The sequence below is a fragment of the Calonectris borealis genome, chromosome 6, assembly GCF_964195595.1.
Source record: "Calonectris borealis chromosome 6, bCalBor7.hap1.2, whole genome shotgun sequence".
Classification (NCBI taxonomy): Eukaryota; Metazoa; Chordata; class Aves; order Procellariiformes; family Procellariidae; genus Calonectris; species Calonectris borealis.
In genome coordinates, this window is record NC_134317.1 from 44,227,750 (window position 1) to 44,248,421 (window position 20,672).

The 20,672-nt window shown below is 41.3% G+C and overlaps 1 protein-coding gene across 8 annotated transcripts in view; it reads right to left on the minus strand.

The window, feature by feature from the left end:
• The window catches only part of ADARB1 (adenosine deaminase RNA specific B1), an 85,033-nt gene that overhangs the window by 6,148 nt on the left and 58,213 nt on the right, over window positions 1-20,672 (minus strand). For all 8 annotated transcript variants that reach the window (XM_075153841.1, XM_075153849.1, XM_075153846.1 and 5 more), the window contains 4 exons: window positions 18,133-18,301; window positions 17,470-17,618; window positions 16,682-16,850; window positions 6,126-6,307 (listed from right to left, as the gene is read on the minus strand). In XM_075153841.1, the coding sequence (XP_075009942.1) occupies window positions 6,126-6,307; window positions 16,682-16,850; window positions 17,470-17,618; window positions 18,133-18,301 (669 nt within the window). The remainder of the gene's footprint in view (window positions 1-6,125; window positions 6,308-16,681; window positions 16,851-17,469; window positions 17,619-18,132; window positions 18,302-20,672) is intronic.

A 20,672-nucleotide genomic window follows, 5' to 3' on the forward strand; every position in this document is an offset into this window, starting at 1 on the left:
CTTGGGAGGGCAGACAGTGGTCCTACTGAAAAGGTACCATCAAGAATATCACACAAGCAATACTTGAGCAAGACCCAGCAGTAACACGGCTTTATGACAAGACGAGAGTCGAAAAGTCCTCATCACAACTGTGGTCCTTCTGAGCAGCTGGCAATGAACATGTGCATCACACTGCCTGAAAACTGGAGCTGATCATGCACAACACCTGTGTATGTCCTGTGCCACTGAAGTCCAAACGCTGCAGAGCAAACACTACCACTCCATGAGTCACACGACACAAGGCTTGCACCTAAACACCTAATAAATCCTAAATTTTGGGTGCACGCAAAACAAATCTCAACTCTGAGTCTCCAAAAGCATATAAATTCAAGCTGCTTTTGTGAAGCTTAGGTGAAACAGATCCATGCTGACAAAACTTTTAATCAAAAATTGGTTTTACCAAAACTACTGAGACAAGAGGGCTAAGAAATTGCCACCACATGAAAAGCGGGTCAGTCATATTTCTTCTTTATTTTGATGATATCCATACTATTACATTTGCTTGTGTTCCATACACTACTGAAAAAGTACAGCAATCAGATATAGTTCATTGAGTACTGCAAAACACCATTTGCTCCTTGAGCCTGCTCCTGCTCTATCAGCTACTCAGACACCTGTGACATCACAATCACCCACACAAGCCAGGTGCCTGCTCATGCCCTTTCAGCTACTCAGACACCTGTGACATCACAAGCACCCGCACAAGCAAATCAAATAAAGATGAAGAAGCTGAACATCCAGTATGCACTACATTTCCATGGCAATTATATAATTGCATTCCGTAGGTCATTCTGATGAATTAAATAAATGAATAAAAAAGACTCAGAACTTCAAATAGACTTAAATATCTGCACAAACCCTGGAGAGATGGCAAAGGAGTCCCTGAAGGTGGATCACAGGTGGCACGGACAGGGAATAAAGGTCATCTCAAAAGCAAAGCATCTGATAACACTTTAGGTGGATCATATCTTCCCCCTCAAAATCTAGACACGAACATAGCACAGTAAGCTGAAACTAGTAATGGGAGAGAGAAAGCTAGGATAGAAAGTAAAATATTTTATTCTCCTTTGAAAACTGATACAACTAAGCTATTTAGAGAACATCGCTCAGAACGTATTGTTGAATATTATGATAATAGGGTATGATAAGCAAAAGCAAAGGTCACAGCTCTTTGTGCCAGTGCTTATATAAATAATAAAGCTTGACAGTTCTTTGAGGACAGAGCTCAAAAAAGCTTCATTAAAAAGGAGATAGAAAGCTGAAAAACACAAGTGTGAATGGGAGGATAAGGTACCAAGGAGACAGCCAAAAAATCACCAAAGGTTCTGCTGAAGGATTTATTTTTGTTTAAAAAAAAAAAAAGCAAATGTAGACAGCAGTCAGAGGAGTGCTGCAGCATGAACATTTATAATAACCACTCTTGCTGTGGTGGTTGAAGTCTTCTTGTGTACAGAAAATGAATGAATCTTTTGCAAAAAGGGTGGGTGGGTTCCCAGGCCAGAGCCCCTTTTCACAGGCAACGTGCCAGAGGAGCCATCTCAAACTGAACTGCCAGTAAAAATAGTTCTAGGATATGCGTATGAAGTAAGCAAACACCGGTTACGGCACACAAACAATATTCAGCCGTGTTCAAGGAAACTAAAGACGTGGCAGCAGGAACAGCAGTCATGGTACATAACCTCTCATCATAAACCACACAAGTTCTCCAGGATGAAAGGTGGCCAATGCAGCTCCAATTTTTAAGGTGTTTAGAGGCGTGGCAGGGAACTACCAGTCAAGAAACATCACATCTGCACCAGGAAGGCTGCAGGAACTACGATACTGCCCTACTGGGCACAGATGTAAACACAACAATATTGGGAAAGACTCAACAAAAAACTGCCTTAGTAACTGAAGACTGGAGATGGCCAGTGTGACACGAATTCTTAAGAGAGCTCAGGGAGTAGAAGGCCTGGCTGTTCGATGTCTACCTTAAAAACAGACTTAACGGACACCTGGATGAAGACAGACTCCTTGGGAAGAGCCAACACAGCTGGAGACCCTCAAGCTTTGTGCAGACCTGGAAAGTGTGTGTGGGGAAAAAACAAGGTGAGTAAGATTGGTGATGATACTAAATTATTTAAGAAGGTAAATAAGAGAAGCAATTGCAGAGTAGCAGGAAAAAAGCTCACAACATTGGGTGACTGGGCAACAAAAAGGCAGATGAAATTCCTCACACATAAATATTAGGTAATACATAGGAGGAAAAAACAAAGCAATTTTGCCTAAGGAGTGCTGGACTTGGAGCTGGATATTAGCATTCAGGAATGAGATTTTAGTTTCTAATATTGAATTCTACCAAAAGGTCAGGTCAACGATCAAGTAATTAAAGGAAGCAAAGTGAATGTTAGGAATTATTACTGAAGGATCACACAGAACTGAACAGAGTATCATGATGCCACCATATAAATCACTACTGCTCCTTTATCTTGAGTATCAGGTGCTGCTCTGGTCTTACTAGCTCAAAAACGCGATTGTAAAATGGAAGGGATGATCCTTATGTGGAAGGGTCTCCATGCAAGGAACAACAAAGCAGACTAAGACTTTTCAGCTTGCAAAAAATAGGACTTACGTAGGAATATTGCAGAGGTATAGAAAACTGAGTGCCATGACAAAAGCACCATGACAACTGCTTATAGCCTGTATCATACAGAGCACTGAGGAGCATCTAATTAAATTAGCAGAAAGGAAGTTCCATTGCACAAATCTTTACACGTCCTACAGCCCTCCTTACTAAAGGAGGCTGTGGATGGTAAAAAGTTTAAAGCAGTTCAAAAAACAAAACCAGGAGTTCATGAATGAAAGATACATTAAGGATTTCTAACCACAAAGATTCTCAATACCTGACTCAGGATGTCCCTGATCCGCAGATTACTGCTGCGATTCTCAGGAGGTATCTGCAGAAGCTTACTATTTCCTTTTGCTTTCCACTGCCTAGCTACCTGTGGAAAAGAGTACTGGGCTGGATGGATCATACCTTAAGATCTTGGTCTTACCTAAGACAGTTCTTACACTGGTGACAAGATAATCAGCAGGTGACACTGCTCCAGGATGTTTCAGCCATGAACCAAAATAGGAAATACCTGTCAGCAGCACCATGAGGAATGGGTTAAAACAGCCAACAACGTAATTTCTGACAATATTCTGGTAAAAGACAGGAAGCTCTAGAGAAACTAAAGCATAAGAAACTATCAACTGACTGGACATCAAAAGAGAGAAAACTTTGCCTGTACTAATATTATAATCACAGCTAAGAAAAAAGGCATTGTCCACAAAAGCAGACACTACTGCAGGGTTCGGTTGAGTAGCGGACAGGAGAGCATGTCGAGGCCCAGCCTGCCTTCTGCTTTGTGGTCATAGCTCCAGCGGATGCCATTAGCCCAGGTCCCCAGGCACCTGAGGCACACCTACCAGCAACAGGAACCATAACGACAGATGCCCGATGAAATTTGGTTCACGCTAATTGCCTCCAGTGATGAAGAGCTTGCCTTTTATATGCCCTTTATATGTAAGTTTTTATATATAAAACTCCCTTATATTTGATGACTTCTGCTCCCAAGGATTTTCAAGGGCTGATTCTCTGATTGCTGAGCTCTGCCACCCTACTTCCACCCGGGGTGAACTCCTTCATGCCCATCTCCCACAATGGCTCCAAAAAGAGTCTGTGCAGATTACTCTGCAGACTGGTACTGTGTTATTGGCTGATTTATACAATCATCCTCATTGTATTTGATTGAGAAATCGATCCCTTTTCAGATTATTCTAGAAAATCACAAGATTCGAACCTGTCTTCTCTTCAAGTGAGCTGGCCAATTCTCAGTGAGAGCTCACGTGCCCTCAGTGCTGCAGTGCTAAAGGCATCCCGAAAGGCTGGGAACTGCAACCAAGGCTTCCAAGAGTCAGCACGGGGAGGGAGTTTTCTACCAACATATGGGTTTCCCACATCCCCTAGCTGAAAAACAGCTACTCTGATACGCGTGTTCACAGTTAACTTGCTGGGAAAAGGAGGTGTAAGTAGAAAATCTCCTATGAGGAAAGAAAGATGATGAAAAGACAATTTTTAGCAGCAGATAACAATAATTCAGTCTGACTTTGACTTAATGTAATTGTCCCTGCAGACATAAAACTTGGTTTATGAGAGGAAAAAAACCAGTTTTTACAGTACTTTCTCAGCTAAATAGGTAAGACAGTGGGGAAAGACAGCTATTTCTCTTTTAGTTCATCCCTCTGGTAGAAATGAATCACAATCACACAGTTGCGTGTATGTGTACCAGGAGGAACATAGCATTGGGGACATTTATTTCTGCGGTGCTTATTCCAGATAAGAATACACTGTAAAATGTGTGAATCAAAGAGCAGACGGGTAGCTACACAAATGCCGCAGCTGAATCCAGCAGCATGTGTCAGAAGACCAGCTTTCAAGACTGAACCAGTAGAAGAAAATCCATCAACACAATTCTCCACCCAACCTCCCAAATCAGCTTCCTGTATATTTTTGAGACATGTATTTTCATGAAAACTCAACAGCTGAGAACATTTCTGAACTCTCTCTACTGCTCAGCAAGTCCCATCTGAACTGTTTAAACAGATGGTGCTATTTCATGGCAAATAGATGATAACTAATTTCAAAAAGACAAGGAGACAAGTACCTTTTAAGAAGACAAGGTACTATTGTATGTTCTGAAAAGGATAAAAAAACCTACTCTCACCCCACCCCAAACCTGCTGTCTTGAAGAACTGAAAAATTCCCCAAAATCAGGCAGAAACAGTCCATACATCAGCTACTGTGCCCGTACAACAATTTAATATTTGGTACTGTGAGTATTGTAACTGTTACTTACTTGTTAATATAAGGACAAATAGGTTAGTTAACATTTTAATACGTCCTAGTTCAGGGAATCCTTATTAATTATTTTTCTTATCTAAAGAAATGCTGCTTGTTCAATATGCTCTTTTCCCCACTCCCTCCCTAAATCTATTTTAAAAATTCATGTCAAACTTTAAACATGCTTTAAAATACTGAGGGTTTTTTTTCCCCTGGAAAATAAACAGACACATGCCAAAAGCCAAGCTCTACAGAGCAAAGCAATGCACACAATGAGAGGGAGGATAAGAGATTCCAGTTTTAAAGCTTTCACAGCATTACTGTAACTAGCAGTTTTAGAATTTAAGACACTTTAGAACTTTCCTTTGAAAGTCACAGCTCAATTAGAAGTTACAACTTGTTAATTCAAATTACTGCCATTTGTCTTAGCCCCACTAGAGCCTAGGATCAGCGCAAAGCCAAAGAACAGTACTTAAACGTTCAACAGCAGCTGCAAAAGACAACCACTAAGTGCACCGGCTGGGGCTTGCCATATTGCTGTCTGTCAGGTATATTTAATATTCTATTAAAAATATTCCCAAAGAATATGCCACCAGGCTCTGAATACAGCATTTGTGCATTAACCTACAAAGTGGAAATTAAAATATTATGATTATTGGGTCATGCAAACAAGTTGGGTGCCATGCTAATTAAAGCCAATGCTGCATCCAACAGAGATTGATGACAAAGAGAAAATACAACCAATGGCAGCTGAGATGTTCTCTCCATCCATTTTTAGTTGGTTATTGATCTAGAAATTGTGAACCAAATGTGTCTATCTTGACACACTGATTAATGACGTGGCTGTTCAACAAATATCTGCAATGGCAAGAGAAGTGACAGTGAGAGCTAACACACTATTTCATGGGTGGGAAGAGGTTTCACTAAGCCGGGGCTTTCAACTTGCCTCACATATTGCTAGGGCACGCTCCAGACAGCAATTATGTGAAACCGCATCCAAAGGTTCATACCCCAGTTCTTTCCACCTTTTAACTCAAGAAGGGTCCTTGCTATGGTATTTCTGACCAAGTATCTATATTAGGTTTAGACTATAACTTCTCTGCTGTAACCAGAAAGCAGTTTACTCACAGTACGTAATTTGCAAGGTTTTGAGAACTGCAAAATCACATTGCTACTGGAACAGACTTAGTTACCGGTACGGCCTTCTCCATTAGATACTTGCCACTAAGTAAAGGTCTGTTGAGTGTATAAAGAGGTGGTAGATCTTCTATCTCTGCTATCCTCTGGTATACGGCTCTCGATAGATGATCCCCATGATATAAACTCCCCAAGATGATGCTAGAGAAGTAAATTGGCTCCACAAAGAGGCTAAGTAAGGCTCCTTGAATACCCAATACGTTCCACCTAAGAGGGAGGGAAAAACAAAACAAAAAAACAAAAAAATACTTTCTTTTTAATGGAACAAGTAACATCTGCCAGACATAAATAGCAGTCAATCACAATGGACCAGACTTTCAACCCTTCCTCTTGACCAGCATATGACTATGGCAGCATAGCTGTGACACCTGCCAGAATTTCACAGATCAGCTTATGGGATGCTCAACAAAATCCTGAGTAAGACGGCCTATAGCAACAGGTCTACTGTCAGCATCCACTTCATTAGCAGACTCCGTAATTTTACTTCCCCACTAATGTGTCTGGTGATGCTTTTTCTGGGGAAAATGCCAGAGATGGAGAGGATCATTCAATCAGAGAAAGCCAAACTGAGATCCTCAGTCAGAAACAGTAGCTAATGCCTCCAAAAGACACCTGGCAGTGGGCAAACCATCCTTCCCAGAACACAAGAAGGATTGGGTCTGCAACACCTCAGCACCTCAGCACCATAAGGGAAAGCTTGTCCTTGACGCCCTAGCCAAACTGTCCACATCCTGCTGCCAGAAAGGACATGTGTAGTTGCTTGCAATATCCACGGGCAGGGAGAAAACTGAATCTGAAAACTGAAAATATGCAAAGAGTGCATATACTCTTTGCTCACTTTAGCTGCTTCATAAACTCCAACCATAAATCTCTGCCTGCACCACTGTGACCTATACTGGATCGGGTTTGGTGGCAGGGATATAGCATGCATAGGAGCACAATGAAGTTTTTTGGTAGCTTTGATCAAGTTTTGGCTCTCAATCTGTATGTAACAGTCATACAAAGTACTTTTTAAAACCTCAAAGTCTCCTGCAGAGTATTTTCACTGCCCTTGACTCCAAGGTATACTTGCAAACTATTAAAATAGCATACTTGAGTATAATTGCAACACCTAGACACAAGTGGCAGGAAAATTTCTTTTGGTGCTTAAATAAAACAGCTAAGAACAATGGAAGCTCTCACGCTCATATAGAATGGTTGTCCTTATTAAAAGGCCCATCCTAAACCGGCTTGCAAAGTTCCCCTAGGAAACCAGGGAACTCAGATTTTGCTAACAGTGTTTCTTGCAGCTTGTGCTGGGATGGCATGGCTACACATCATCATCATTTCAGTCTAGAAACTGTATAGCACAACTGCTTCACTACTGCAAAAACTGAACTACATGTTGGTTTTAAGACTCGCAAAATTTTTAAAAAAAAGGGTAAAACAAAAATTGCAATCCAAGGAAACAATTTCTTTACATATCTTTACTGACGATGAAAATGGAGGCAATGTGCATTAGCTTACTCACCTGTCATTAAAAAAGCTGGCCCTAATGAATGAGCACAAATACTGTGCTAATAAAAAATAAGGCATATTTTACATTGAATAAAAGCCTATTTTGTATTTCACTGAAAATGCAAATCAGCAACCAAACATCAGAGTAAAGATATGAAGTGAAAATTATTGCTTCCCAGGGCCTAGATGCCTTTCCAAGGACCTTACCATGACTAGAATTTTGTAAGCACAGAGGTATTTCAAGTGCCAAATGAATCACAACAGTATTTTCTTGTTATTTGCAGTCATCAAGCATAGAGAAGCATATAGACTGCTACAGACACAGATAATATTATGGAAGAAACATCTGGAAAGAATTCAAGACTAAGCATTGCAAACTGGGGTCTTACAATTGTATCTGAAACTTGCAGACACACCAACCGAGCTTCTGTCAGTGAGGCACATCACATTTTACTTTTCATGACCAGCACTTGAGTGACAGATGGACATTTTTAAAAAGGCCAAAGCATTCCTCTGGCAAGCCCTAGCTCCCTAAATAAAACCTTTGCCAGACCCTTTTCCTTGCTTCAGTCTTCAGTGTTTCCAGAGCTTGTGTTTTGCTGCTTCCTCCCACGCTTGGTGACCTTCTCCGGCACAGAAGATGAAAACTGAAGTTTATCTTGCTCAACTTCTTTTGATTAAAAGAAGAGGAGGAGTGTGGATACCTGAACAAGCTTCTGCAAGGTGAACTGTATGAACTGGTATTACAAGAGGTACTCTGTGACTGTTTTGCTGGGGTGTGCTGCATCACGTTTCCCACCGCGGTATGTGCTCATGAGCGCTGGATTTGGAGCAGCTGGCTTGCTGCAGAAACCATTCATACAACCAAAGCCTCAAGCTCTTAATATTGATTAGGCAGGGTTGAATGGTGTTTAGGTTTATAAAACTAGCTTTAAATTTCAATTGTTATAGTAAAAGAACATATACTCCTCTATAGAAACATATACTTGTATCAGAAACTGGTAGTAATGCAGAGATAAACATGAAACCCAAATGAAGTTCTGCAGATCTTCAGAGTCAGAGACTTGCAGAACAGAGTCAAAAGGAAGGATTGCACAGAGACTTTCTTGCTGTTCCTTTTTTATACTGTACTTCTTTCTGTCAAACGGTAATTTCTCACTTCCATTAGCACGTACGCTAAAAACAACCTTTATAGATATAAACTGAGAAGAAGCTACACCAATACCACGCATCAGTTTTTGAAAGGCCACAGGCATTGCCTCCTGAAATGGTAAAACTGCCTCGTCCTTCCAGTTTACAAGCACGAATTGTCAGAATGCATGCCAGCAAATGCTGTCAATCTAAGTACTAAAGTTTACTGAAACCACAACTTCTTTTGAATTTAATGGGCCAAAGTCTGTATTTCACTACAAACCGTGAGGTTTCTGCAGAGGGGAAAGCGTAACATTTATTACAGAAAACTTTATTAAAGTCAGTGTTGCCTTTCCGGTGAAACAATTAGGCAAAGGATTTTTTCTTCACATTAAAAATAGTATCAGAAAAGGGTTAAGTAACTGAAGCAACTTAAATCTAGTTTACAAACTCAAACCTTCCAAGGCTCAGATGTAGTTTATAACACAGAAATGAACCTTTCCACACTGCAGTAGAGCGGACATAGACCTGGCCGCAGCACAGTACTCATTTAGGAGCGTTTGATGGCTCAAGAAAGTGATAACGGAAGACAACTCTCCCATCACTAATTCAGCAGTTTAAATCTCTACTGCACCGGCCACGGGCAAAAATGCAAAGCTCCCACATAAAATGACCTGATCTCGGGTCCAGTCTTACTGGGCAGATCACAGAGCAGACTGGACCCATGCAGTACCTTTTCTCGCCATTAAAGCAGGAAAATGGCACCACATTTTCAACAGAGAAAAGCACTAAAGCACAAGCGTAAGCAGAATACAGGAATGCTGCATCACTTCAATGGTGATACTGAAATGCCTAAAGTAAGGCGCATAGACAAGAGATTTGCCAAAGGGGAAGAACACCTCAGCAGGCAGGGAGACACCCTCCAACGTAAAACTTCTCACTGGAAAAATCTGAGACGCTTGTCTTAGCTGAGCATAAAACTAATGCCTCTTATTACAGTATTTTACACATTCTGAGTGTTCTGGTTTTAAGTTACTGCAAGAATTTTCTTTCACAACCTTTATAAAACTTCAAAATAAAACTGATGTTTAAAATACAAGCTTTTATATTGTTATAAAGCACCAGCCACAGGCTTTAGGTCCAGACTGACAGCACTACATACAGGTGCCTTGATTTGAACTGAGCGTCTGGATCTCATTACAGTTAATGGTGGTTTACTCAGCAGCCGAGTATGATCCTAGTTTTTGGGCTGAACAGCCCTCCATCAACAAGTCCGCCATCTAATGCCAGGGAAGCTGGGGCACCTGGTGCGGATGGGGATACCTGCAGCCGAACGCCAGCCACGTGTTCAGCAGCGTGCAATACTCTTGAAGCTTCAACTTTGCAGTTCTGCAAGTGATGCACAGTGCAAGGAAAGGCAACCTGACGTGATGCCAAAAAGTTCAAACAAAGGCATATGTACTCATCCTGAACTGGCCTTTCGCTTCTGAGCTGCCTTTTGTGAGACAGAAGATCATTCAGAGTCACCAAGCAGTTTGGTTCACTCTCTACCAGGGGCTCATTGAGATGATGTTTAAGCCCTACCATGTTTGATGAAGCAACAAAATTTCTAAAGCTCTTCTAGCAATAATTAGAAAAGTACTTAAGCATGAGAAGGGAAACAAAAGCTGCAAATCAAAACCACAGCTCTCCTTTTTCCTCAGACAGGCCAGCCAACACACCGCAACGGCCCGACACACCGCAATGGCACCTGGATTAGGAGGTTCAGTGTTCCCATCATTACACGTATGAACTCCTGCTGCTTTTCTGGGACAAGAAAAAAGAAATGATAACTTTATCCGACTATCTGGCCACTGAGCAGCTCCAAACAGTTAAAAAATATAAGGAGGATGACAGTCAAAGGATGCTGTAATCTGCTGCTGCTATAAAGTGTGAAGTTGCACCCCATCATTTCCCCAGCACTAAGCCTGGCTGAGGAGGACTCTGCCTATCACCATCTTGATCCTCCTCAGCCTGCTAATTTTATTGCTCATACGGCTCTCCATAAAGTCAGATCAGAGACATGATTCAAGTTTTAAAAAAAAAAAACAAAACCCTGGCCTTGTATTTTGAAGAGACAGTTTCTCTAGTCCGGTTTACAGCACAGCTCCACAAACAACTGCGGGACCACTGCTGAGAGGCAGGGAGATGCAGCGCACAGGAGGGATGCAGCACCTGGGCACAGGTGCTGGGAGTCTCCTAAAACACTCTCTCCATCAGAGAATACTCTACCAAAAGCACACTCCCAAACCCAGCTGAAAGCTAGCTTGCTTTTAGAAAGGAAATAGGCACTGGGCAAATGATGCTTTTTCCTGCAGACACTTTTATTGATTTCAGCGGGGCCACTCTGCTGAGCAAAATGATGCAAGATGGACCAAACTGTGCGAGAAGCAACAAATTAGATCTGGTCTGACCGACATATGACATATATCCTTTTAGTAACCTTTTATTATGCCTCTCTAAACTCCTTATTATTTCATATATTCATATATTCACTGTTTGCTATGAGGAAGAAATAATGCATAATTACATACAGCTCTCTTATTTGGTATCAGATTTCTTATTTCGAGAAATTTCCGTCAAAGTTGTACCAGCAGATAATTTTTTTGAAGAAGTCTTTTTCTTGTATAAAAACTCTGCTTTCCATTGAGTATTTTTGTTTAGCATGAAAAATTCAGCCATCTGAAAAATTTCAGGTGCAAAACAAAAACAACTTCAATTCAGAAACGCTGCTGTCTCCCTGGGAGTATAGCTTGGGGTGCCTTGTATCCCCACTTTGCTCTACACTTCACAGTTCCCCATGCACACTTAGCTACAGTGAAACCAAAAGACCAAATTTTCCCTGTCACCAAGATTTTGCCATTTTGTCCTTGACCTTGTCTACGAAGTAATCATGTGCTCGAGCGTCCAGAGAAATGCTCTTTCAAACCACTACATCTCACCACCTTTACAGACTAGACCCCAACGATGGCCTTTGCAGATCTGTGCACATTAATTGTGTTCAACTCCTGACTATTTACTGTAGTGTGCTCACCTGAGGTTTTATAAATGAGCACCGCATTGGGGAAATCTGAATTTTACAGATTTATCCTACTCACTGTTTCCTTATTCTATATTCACCACTTAGATCCTATTGATAACAACCTGGAGGATGGATGCACTTTCTCAACCTTTCTGCTGTTCACAATCACACCACATTAAAAAAAGAGGGCAGAGAAACCAGAGACCGACATTAAATCAAGAGGAGTCCTCTCTTCCTTGCTGTGTCGTCACATTTCTGCTTTAGGCTACCATGTGCTCAGAGGCAAGGGTAGCTACAGTGGATTCCTAAAAGGTCTATTGATTTCTTCATGACACACAGCTGATTTCACAACTCTTGATACGTAAAAAGGTAATTAAAATTTAACTCTGCAGCAACACTTTCACAGAGTGTGCTAGCGCACCTCTTGCAGAAAAAAACCCAGGCTGAAAATACACATTTCAGGTAAAAACTCTCCTCTGAACCTTCCAAACCCAAACTGCACAAAAGTTCTGTTATTTGCACTATTTTAGAGAAAACACAGAAATGAGGGGAGCCTAACAGCAGTAAGCAATAAAACTTGACGTTAATATCAAATGTCTTAGTATCACTCTCAATAATTTTTATGTAGACAGCAGTATGGAGGAGGTGAGTCTCTACAATGGCGCATTTACAATGGCGTGCACATGGAACTGGTGTCAGAATTCATCGCAGGAAAATGAATAGTCTCCTGCAACTACCAAAACGAGAATTTACTGTTGAAAAAATGAAGTTATATTTATGATAGACTGCAAAACCTGACAAAAACAAGTGTTTACAATTCAAAGTGCTGCTCTTACCAATATAATTTATAAACAGCAATGACTAGGAACAAAGGAAAATTATTTAGTAGGCATTTTGTTTATGACAATCTTTTACTTGCAACCAATGGCAAGCGAGAGAAGGTGTCAATATGTGAGAAGATGTCAGACTATCCCCAGAAAGCATTTTGCCTCCTCACATGCATCTCCTGCCCTCCTCCTGACAGAGGTGCACAGCTCAGACAGCAGCTGTCTCAGGGAGTAATCCCAAAGGCAGGCTTTGCTTACCGCAACACCAACAGGATTTCAAGGTCTTTTGAATTGCAACGCGAACCAAGAGATCCCCACGATCACTGTGCATCCAAGATGTGAGGCAACTTGCTTCTTAGCACAAAGGCGTTGGAAGCCGCAGACCCAGGGGCTCTCGCCAGCTCTGAACAGAAGGCGCTCATGTTTGCAGTAGCTGTGCCCGTGGGTTTTCCTGCATGTTTCTGGTTTCCAAGACTGCTGTGTTCAGCCTGTCAAGTTTGAGGCTGGCAGCATCCCCAGGGATGCTTGCAGAGCCCTGTGGTGGCCTTCACTCTGTAGCTCGGTGACAAGCATTTGTCTGTCTTTGCAACCACGTTCGTTGTGGTTCATCATTCATGTGCAGGAACACTTCTGCTGCTCACTTCAACTCAGACCTTCACTGGGCAGGTTGTGATCTGCTTGCTGTGAACACCCATCTAGCTGGGCTTTACTCTCATCACCTGGCAGACGAATGGGCAGAGATGACTTCATTCAACTAACTGCAATCTGGTTTCTTTTCTGATTTTAAAGCCAATTTCTCTTTGTTTCCTTAAGAGACTAACTGAATCTCTATGACCAGCCCATGCCTTTCATGAGCCACAGCATAAACAGGCAGCAACATCCTTACGTGGAGTGGAGTCAGAGTGGCTTTTACATCAAGTGGCTCGGTCAGCAGCCCACACCATAAATCAATAGTGCAAGAAGTCCACGGTCTTTGACAGTAGCACTTCTCGCAAACATCTTTTTATTTATCCTGAGGTCAGATTTGCAATTACAGACAAGAGAATCTGTTTTCCCTTGTAGTTGTACCTAGGCTGGCAATCACACAACGCTGACTTGTCCCAGCTTTTCTGGTGTTGCCTGGAGTTGCTGCATATCAGTGAGCCTGGGTCAAGACTCAGGTCACTGGTTGGAGAGGTTACGTGATGCTAGATCTGGTTACTTAGATGCTACTCTTGGGCAGTGGTTTCCTACCACTTTCCCTCAGGTTTTTTACCCAGGTGTCACACAGCCACCACCTATCAAAGTGAATACATTCACATCGGCCACTGTCACTTGGGTTAAGAACTGGTGAGGAGAACTGCTCTTTCTATTGCTGTTCAGAAATCACACCGGCTCCGCCATGGAGCTTGCCACTTAGAAATAACTCTCAAACTCAAAGACAGATGGATGGGCATGGACATAGCTGCAGAACGTGCAGCCTTTAATGAGCATGCATAGGATTTTAAGATGTGTTTGTGCAACTTCATCAGTGCCAAAAAACTAGATGGTAGGGTCAAGAAGACAAAGCCATTGGGGAAATAGAGAGAAAGATTGAGTTACAAACTTTCATTTGGATTTCCTACTCTGAATAAGCACAAAACAAGGCCAGTGCACGGGCACGTGATGTTCTTTCACACAAAAGACTATCAGAAGTATTATTTTCCCTTCTTTAGAGTAGAAGAGCACCAATGACTTCCCCTTTAGCAACTCGACCTAATGTTAAAGGCCTTCTCAATTCCTACAGCCTTCCTACGAGTGAAACGGGGTGAAAAAAAATTTTGTTCTTCTCAGGAAGACATTAGCGACAACTGGAATGTTTCATGAGAAGTTAAGTAATTATCTGAAGCCAAAAAACTTAAAATGAATGTGGGCGGAAAAACACATCAAAAGGAGAATGACAAAAATAGACATCATAAAGTACCATGGAACAAGGTTAGGATACATTTAAAATAAATGCATGCATATTGATGTCCCAAAACAGTTACTCTGGTCACAGAAACTACCCTAACACCATACTGCAGTGCCACCAGACACTAACACACTAGGATAATCCTGTTCTAATGCTTTTGACCCAAATGGGATTACACTCATGGCCTTTCCATGTTTCTCACAATTTTTTTTGGATGTTCCTACCAGGCTCATGGGGGTGCTAGACAGCACAATGCAACAAAGCGCTCAGAGGCTGGAAATAACAGCTTGGATTATACATATAATCTACACAGGTGAGGCTGTTCAGATACAAGGAGTTTTCCTGCTTGTGCAATCCTGTGCCCTGAATTTATCCTCGTCTCTTCCAGGCTGGGACTGTGAACCTTTGGGAAAGCTCAGTGGAAATTCACAGGGCTTAGACATACTGGAGGACTGACTGCTGGACACTACAGAGCAATGCATTCTTTCAAATGTAAATGGACAAAACACGGTCATAAGTGGCAGGGAAATGTAAAAAAAAAAAAAAAGAAAAGAAAAAAAAGAAAAGAAAAAAAAGAATATGAAAATTTGGGCCTCCTTACCCGTCATACAGTCTTTGTTCTGTGTCAAGGGGTTCTATTTGCTTCCTTCACTGGCACAAACAAAATTATTCCCATTAGCCCCAAGGAGAGGTGACAGCTAGCTACGCAAGCGAGAGATGGATTCTGTTCTGCATCACACAAAATCAACAAAATAGTCAAATGTGTTCTAACTCAAAAACTGTCTTCATTTTTTTTATTTGCACTAACAGCAATGACGATGTGATAAAAGAAGTCAAATGAATGTGGTATGATTACCATGTCGGGTGGTTGGGAGAAGTCCCTGGCATGAAGCTGGGGAATTTATTTGGTGAATTTTATTGAAAATATTATAAAAGAAACTGAAATGTCATTTTTGTAGAATTACCTTTCAACAACCCACTGTCCTAGCTTCTGAAAGGCCCTATCCATTTATGTTAGGGGGTTTTAAACTAAAGTAAAACGTCTTCCTTCAGTAGAGATGCTGATTACTTGAGACAAGACTAGAGGAACAAAGTGGTTACATAACCTTCCTCCTGTATTTTTGATTTGGCATAGGCAGTTCACAAGAATAGTTCCAACTTAAAACACTTAATAAATTTGGAATCAGGCTGACTGTGACTTGACAAAACAGCAGAGCTATTTTAATTAAAAAATAACTAAAATATCATCAGCTGAAAAACTTGGAATTTCTCATCTATTTTGCAAGAACACAGAGGCTGCAAACACACAGACTCATTTCAAAAAACTATGTTGCAACTTTCCCATACTTCTGATACTCATTAAAGGATACTGCTGCTAAATTTTTTTTTGGGGGTAATCATTTGTCCATTTATGATTTTGAAAAAAAAAAACTTTCAATCTTCGTCAAAAAGGACAACAAAGAAGCACTAGTATTGGAAACAAAATATTTAATTACAGTAAAAATATTTAAACTAAAATTAAAATAATTTTAAAGTTAAAAATTAAAAGTGCCCATCAATTAAGATTTTTTTAACTGGAACACTTTTTCTCCTGTATAAAATAATACAAATCTAAATCTATCCATGGAAAACGTATGTATCTTTGATATTATAGAATCACAGACCGGTTTGGGTTGGAAGGGGCCTTTAAAGATCATCTAGTCCAATCCCCCTGCCATGGGGGGGCAATGATGGGGCAAGGATGTATATCATCAGAGGAAGTTATCCAAATACAACTAATGTAATATATTTATTCCACTGTTTTGCTAATGCTATACTACCTTGGGGGAGGGGAGGAAGCATTCCTCTGCTATTTCCCAGTGATATAAATACAAAACAAAGCTGTCATGACTTGAAGTGGCTGGAATGATAGATAATGATTTCACCTTGCCTCTGAAGCCAGCAGAAGGTCTGACACCAATTGCAGGTGAAGAATTAGAGCTTTATCACTGGAGTTACAGCCACCCCCATGCTACGTCTAAGCAATGAAATAAGCCAATCAATAACCTGCACATTCACTGCAGGTATCATGCAACCCTCCTTTCTTTTCAGCAATAAAAAGCAATAGCAAAGAAACCAATCATTCGATATCTCACCTCGCTATCTTGTCACTGCAGGACATGGTAAGTAGTCTTTCTCCTTGCAATACGCCATCCCACGTCTGGATAGTGGTAGTAGAGCGCACGGGGATGGTCCCCTCCCCAGATTCTATTTTTGTCCGTAGCTGTCCTCTCGCTTTGCGGTTTGGATGCCTGTCCCCTTGATCTAAATGACAAAAATCACTTACAATCAGCTGAGAAACATTCTCAAAGTGTTTTACAGATAGCTTTACAATAAGAAGAGTCAATTAAAGGTATTTGCCTGCATAACTGCTGGCTTGTATAACAACTTCTATTGCTCCTTACATATTAGCTACAGCATCAGACATCTCTCACAAATACTATCTTCTAAAACACACTTGCAATTCAACCAAGCTTTCCACAAAGGAGCAGTACACAGCAGTAGCTCTTCAATTCTGTTCTGCACGTTCCAGCGTTAGAATGAAGTTAATGGACAGATCAAGAAGCCCCCAAGAAAGGGGCAGGCAGACAACCACCGTTAAAAGACGGAAACAGTGAAACGGTTCGGTTAGTTCTGTACAAGTACTTGCTGACTCACTGGCTTATCTCGGCTAGCATTCAGCCTCTTCAAGACCACATGGTGGATCAGTCTATACTTAACTTCTACCACACAGGAAGAACAGCTCAGATTTTTTTTGAAGAGATCTTTGTCTAACACACATCTACACTAAAAGGAAAGAAGACACCTAAATTTTAACTGTGCCACTTGTACATGCTCATAGAACACTTTAAACTCCCTTGCTTGAGTAGGACTGCTGTCATACCCTCTTGTGCTGCTTCGTGTGGTGAGAAAATCCTAGCGTCGCCACAAGGAGATGTGCTGATATAGAGATGAAACTGCACATTCTCCTTCAGCTTAAACCCGCCTCGCTCTGATTTGATAAAAATGGATTTTTGTTGATCTTCTTTATTGCTGAAACAGAGAATAAAGCTAGAGTCAAAACTGACATTAACACATAAATAACCATAAGCTGGGCAGTCTTAATAGGCATTAAAAACAAACACAGGATGTCTGGAAATTTTATAGTATAAATCTAACAGTTATTACAATTAACAAAATTAAAAGACCATCGAGACAAGAAATAGAGAGCTCTTGACATCCCCAGATGTCAAGAGCTTTCAGGCACTTACCAACAAATGAAAAATCACCACCTTTTAGCCCACTTGAGATTATTTTGATTTACGCATTTACAGTTTACAAAATGATTCCCAATTATTTTTTCTGTCCTCCCCTCTCATGACTGACACCTAACTGAATACATGTTTTGTCAAAGTCAAATTTTAGGGCAAAGGGACTGTGTTCTAAATTAAACATCCTAATGCAACAGGACAAGTGTTTCACATTGAAATAATTAAGACAGATGTTTTACACAGACACCTTTTCAATTCCATGTGATTAGCTCACCTTCCTTTTCCCTCCAGCTTACCTTAGATAAAGCTCAAGTTGTGTATACAGAAATTTAAGCAGGCACCTGCGAGATATAATTTCTGCATGGCAATCATTTAATGCAAGACCACGATCACTCATGTATTCACCATTGATGCATTTTGTTCCTGTAGAAACACTTATTACCAGGGCATCTTTCACATCTGTACCTGCAAAACAAAATATCAGGAAGAAGATGCAATTAAAATCACAAATAATCTAGCAAGTGATCTTCCTGCAGAACCCAAACAAGGCTCCTTTTTTTTTTGTTTGCTTCTTTTGGGAAAAAAAAAAAAAAAAAGTTTTTTTCCCTGATACTTTCTTTAAAGCAAAAGCTTCACCCAGCCATACCCTCCCTGTACCAGTACGGTCCATGGTTCTTGTGAGTTCTTCATGTTGGAGTTCAGAGAAGTTGGAAATTGAAAACCTGCAGGGAAAAATTGCTGCTTCAGGAAGAGTTATTAAAGCCTGAGCTCCAAAGACGATGCTTTTTTCCTGAGCCCCAGGCAGCCAGCTAGCTTCCAGCATGTACCTTCTGGCCGCCTATGCAGATACTCACAGAGACTTTAGAAATCTGAAAGGCATTGATTGATTAAAACAGCAACAAGTTATGGAAGGGTATTAAGCCAACAACAGGAAAGGTAAGACTAGGGAATGAAGAAGTTTAAATACTTAAACCAATGTAAAGCTTATCAGCAGTATAATGCTTCTAGAAGTGTAGTTCTTTGTTTTAAACCATTCCGTACAATAGAACTAAAAAAATATTTTGGGTGTTTGCTATACAGAGAACTGTCTTTATCACACACACAAAAAAAAAGTCAGCTGCATGAAGGATTCAGAAAGACAGGTCAAAATATTACATCCCTCTAGCAAAACACTCAGCAAAAAAAGCCCCAACAAGCCACACTAATTCCTCTGAAGCTCTCGAGGCCTCACCAGCGGAGGCAGATAGCAGCCAAGCCTTGCCAAACGCCTTCTGCTGTCTTCCTCCCACAGAATAGTTACTGCGGTATGGAAAAGCAGAAAAGCACCTTTCAACGCACCCCAAGCACCTAGAGTTGAGGATCCTCCCATAACCACCTGGCTGCACGACAACAGTGCCAATATAAGGGGCACACAGGGCTGGAGGAGAAGACCATGGACGAGAAGCAGGGAGCCACTTCACTCTACAACACAAGGCTGTGCAATGGGGTCATCTAATTCCAGGGGTGCCCCAGACACGTATCCATGCAAAGATGGTTTTTAATTCTGTGTAAAGCTATTTCTTCAGTTAATCAAAATGTATTCACATGTTAATTAAGTCTTAATTCTTTGGTCACGTGGCTCTTCTGGGAATTGTGGACACAGGACTGTAATTACAATAAAAACTTGTTAAATATCACAAAATATATTAAATAAAACTACAGCATGCTCCTCACAGTGCTTTGCATTTGGGGCTAAAATACCACACGAATGTTTTGGCTGTCGCTGAGCAGTGCTTGAGGAGCATCAAGGCTTTCTCTCCAAACCTCCCAAAGGCCAGTGTGCTGGGGGTGGGCAAGAGACTGGGAGGGGACACAGCTGGGACAGCTGAGCAACAGGTGACCGAGGGATATCCCACACCATAAGTGTTGTGCTAAGCAATAAGAGCTCAGGGAAAGGAAGAGAGGACATTCAAGGTTACGGCGTTTGTCTACCCACGAGTCTTCTCGCCCTCCTTCCATTTTCTCCCCATGCCCCAGAAGAGGGAAGTGAGAGAGAGGCTGGGTGGGTGTTCGACTGCTGGCCAGGGTCAGCCCACCACGGATGTCTTGTGACAGAGTTTGGGCCACATCGTCCCTCTGTCACAGTCCTCTGTCCCTAGAGCATGCAGTTATCATCTACCCTAACCAGCACCCTCAGACCTCTCTGCTTTGTGGAGGAGGTCCCTACAAACATCCCCGCAGGAGGAAAGGGCTGGAATTGTCCAAATCACCAAGGGAAGCTGTACATTTATCACCGGTATCCGTCTGACTTGTAGAACTAACTGGGGACATTTCACGACAGGTCCAAAGTGAACGTCCCATCAACGGCTCTGATGGCTTGAAGACAAGATAAATTTTATCCTGAGGAAAATTCAGCAGCAGCATTCAGGTCTCAGATCAGCTTAGGGCAGAACTTCACTGTTTTGGGTGATCTGGCAGAGCACAGATCTCATGCCAGCAATCAGAGAACGCGACATTACTGCTGCTTGTACGTGCACACCAGTGTCAGCTGCCAAAACATAAGCTGCTTTCTTCAGATATTTTTACTAAAATGACTGAGACACAAAGCACTAAGAATAAAATATAGCAAGAATAACTCTAACAAAGTGCAAAACCTTAAAAACTTGGAAAGCAAGCATAATTTCTTACATAATATGACCAAAACCAAGAATGCCATCTGTGTGACCGATGCAGTGAAATTTATTTTAGATTTACTTTCAAAAAGTTGCATGATCAATTTTAAAAGGTACATGTACTTTGTAGACCATGAGTTATCTCAGATGTCTCAATCAGGAAGAAGACAGGAACTCTGTGTAAA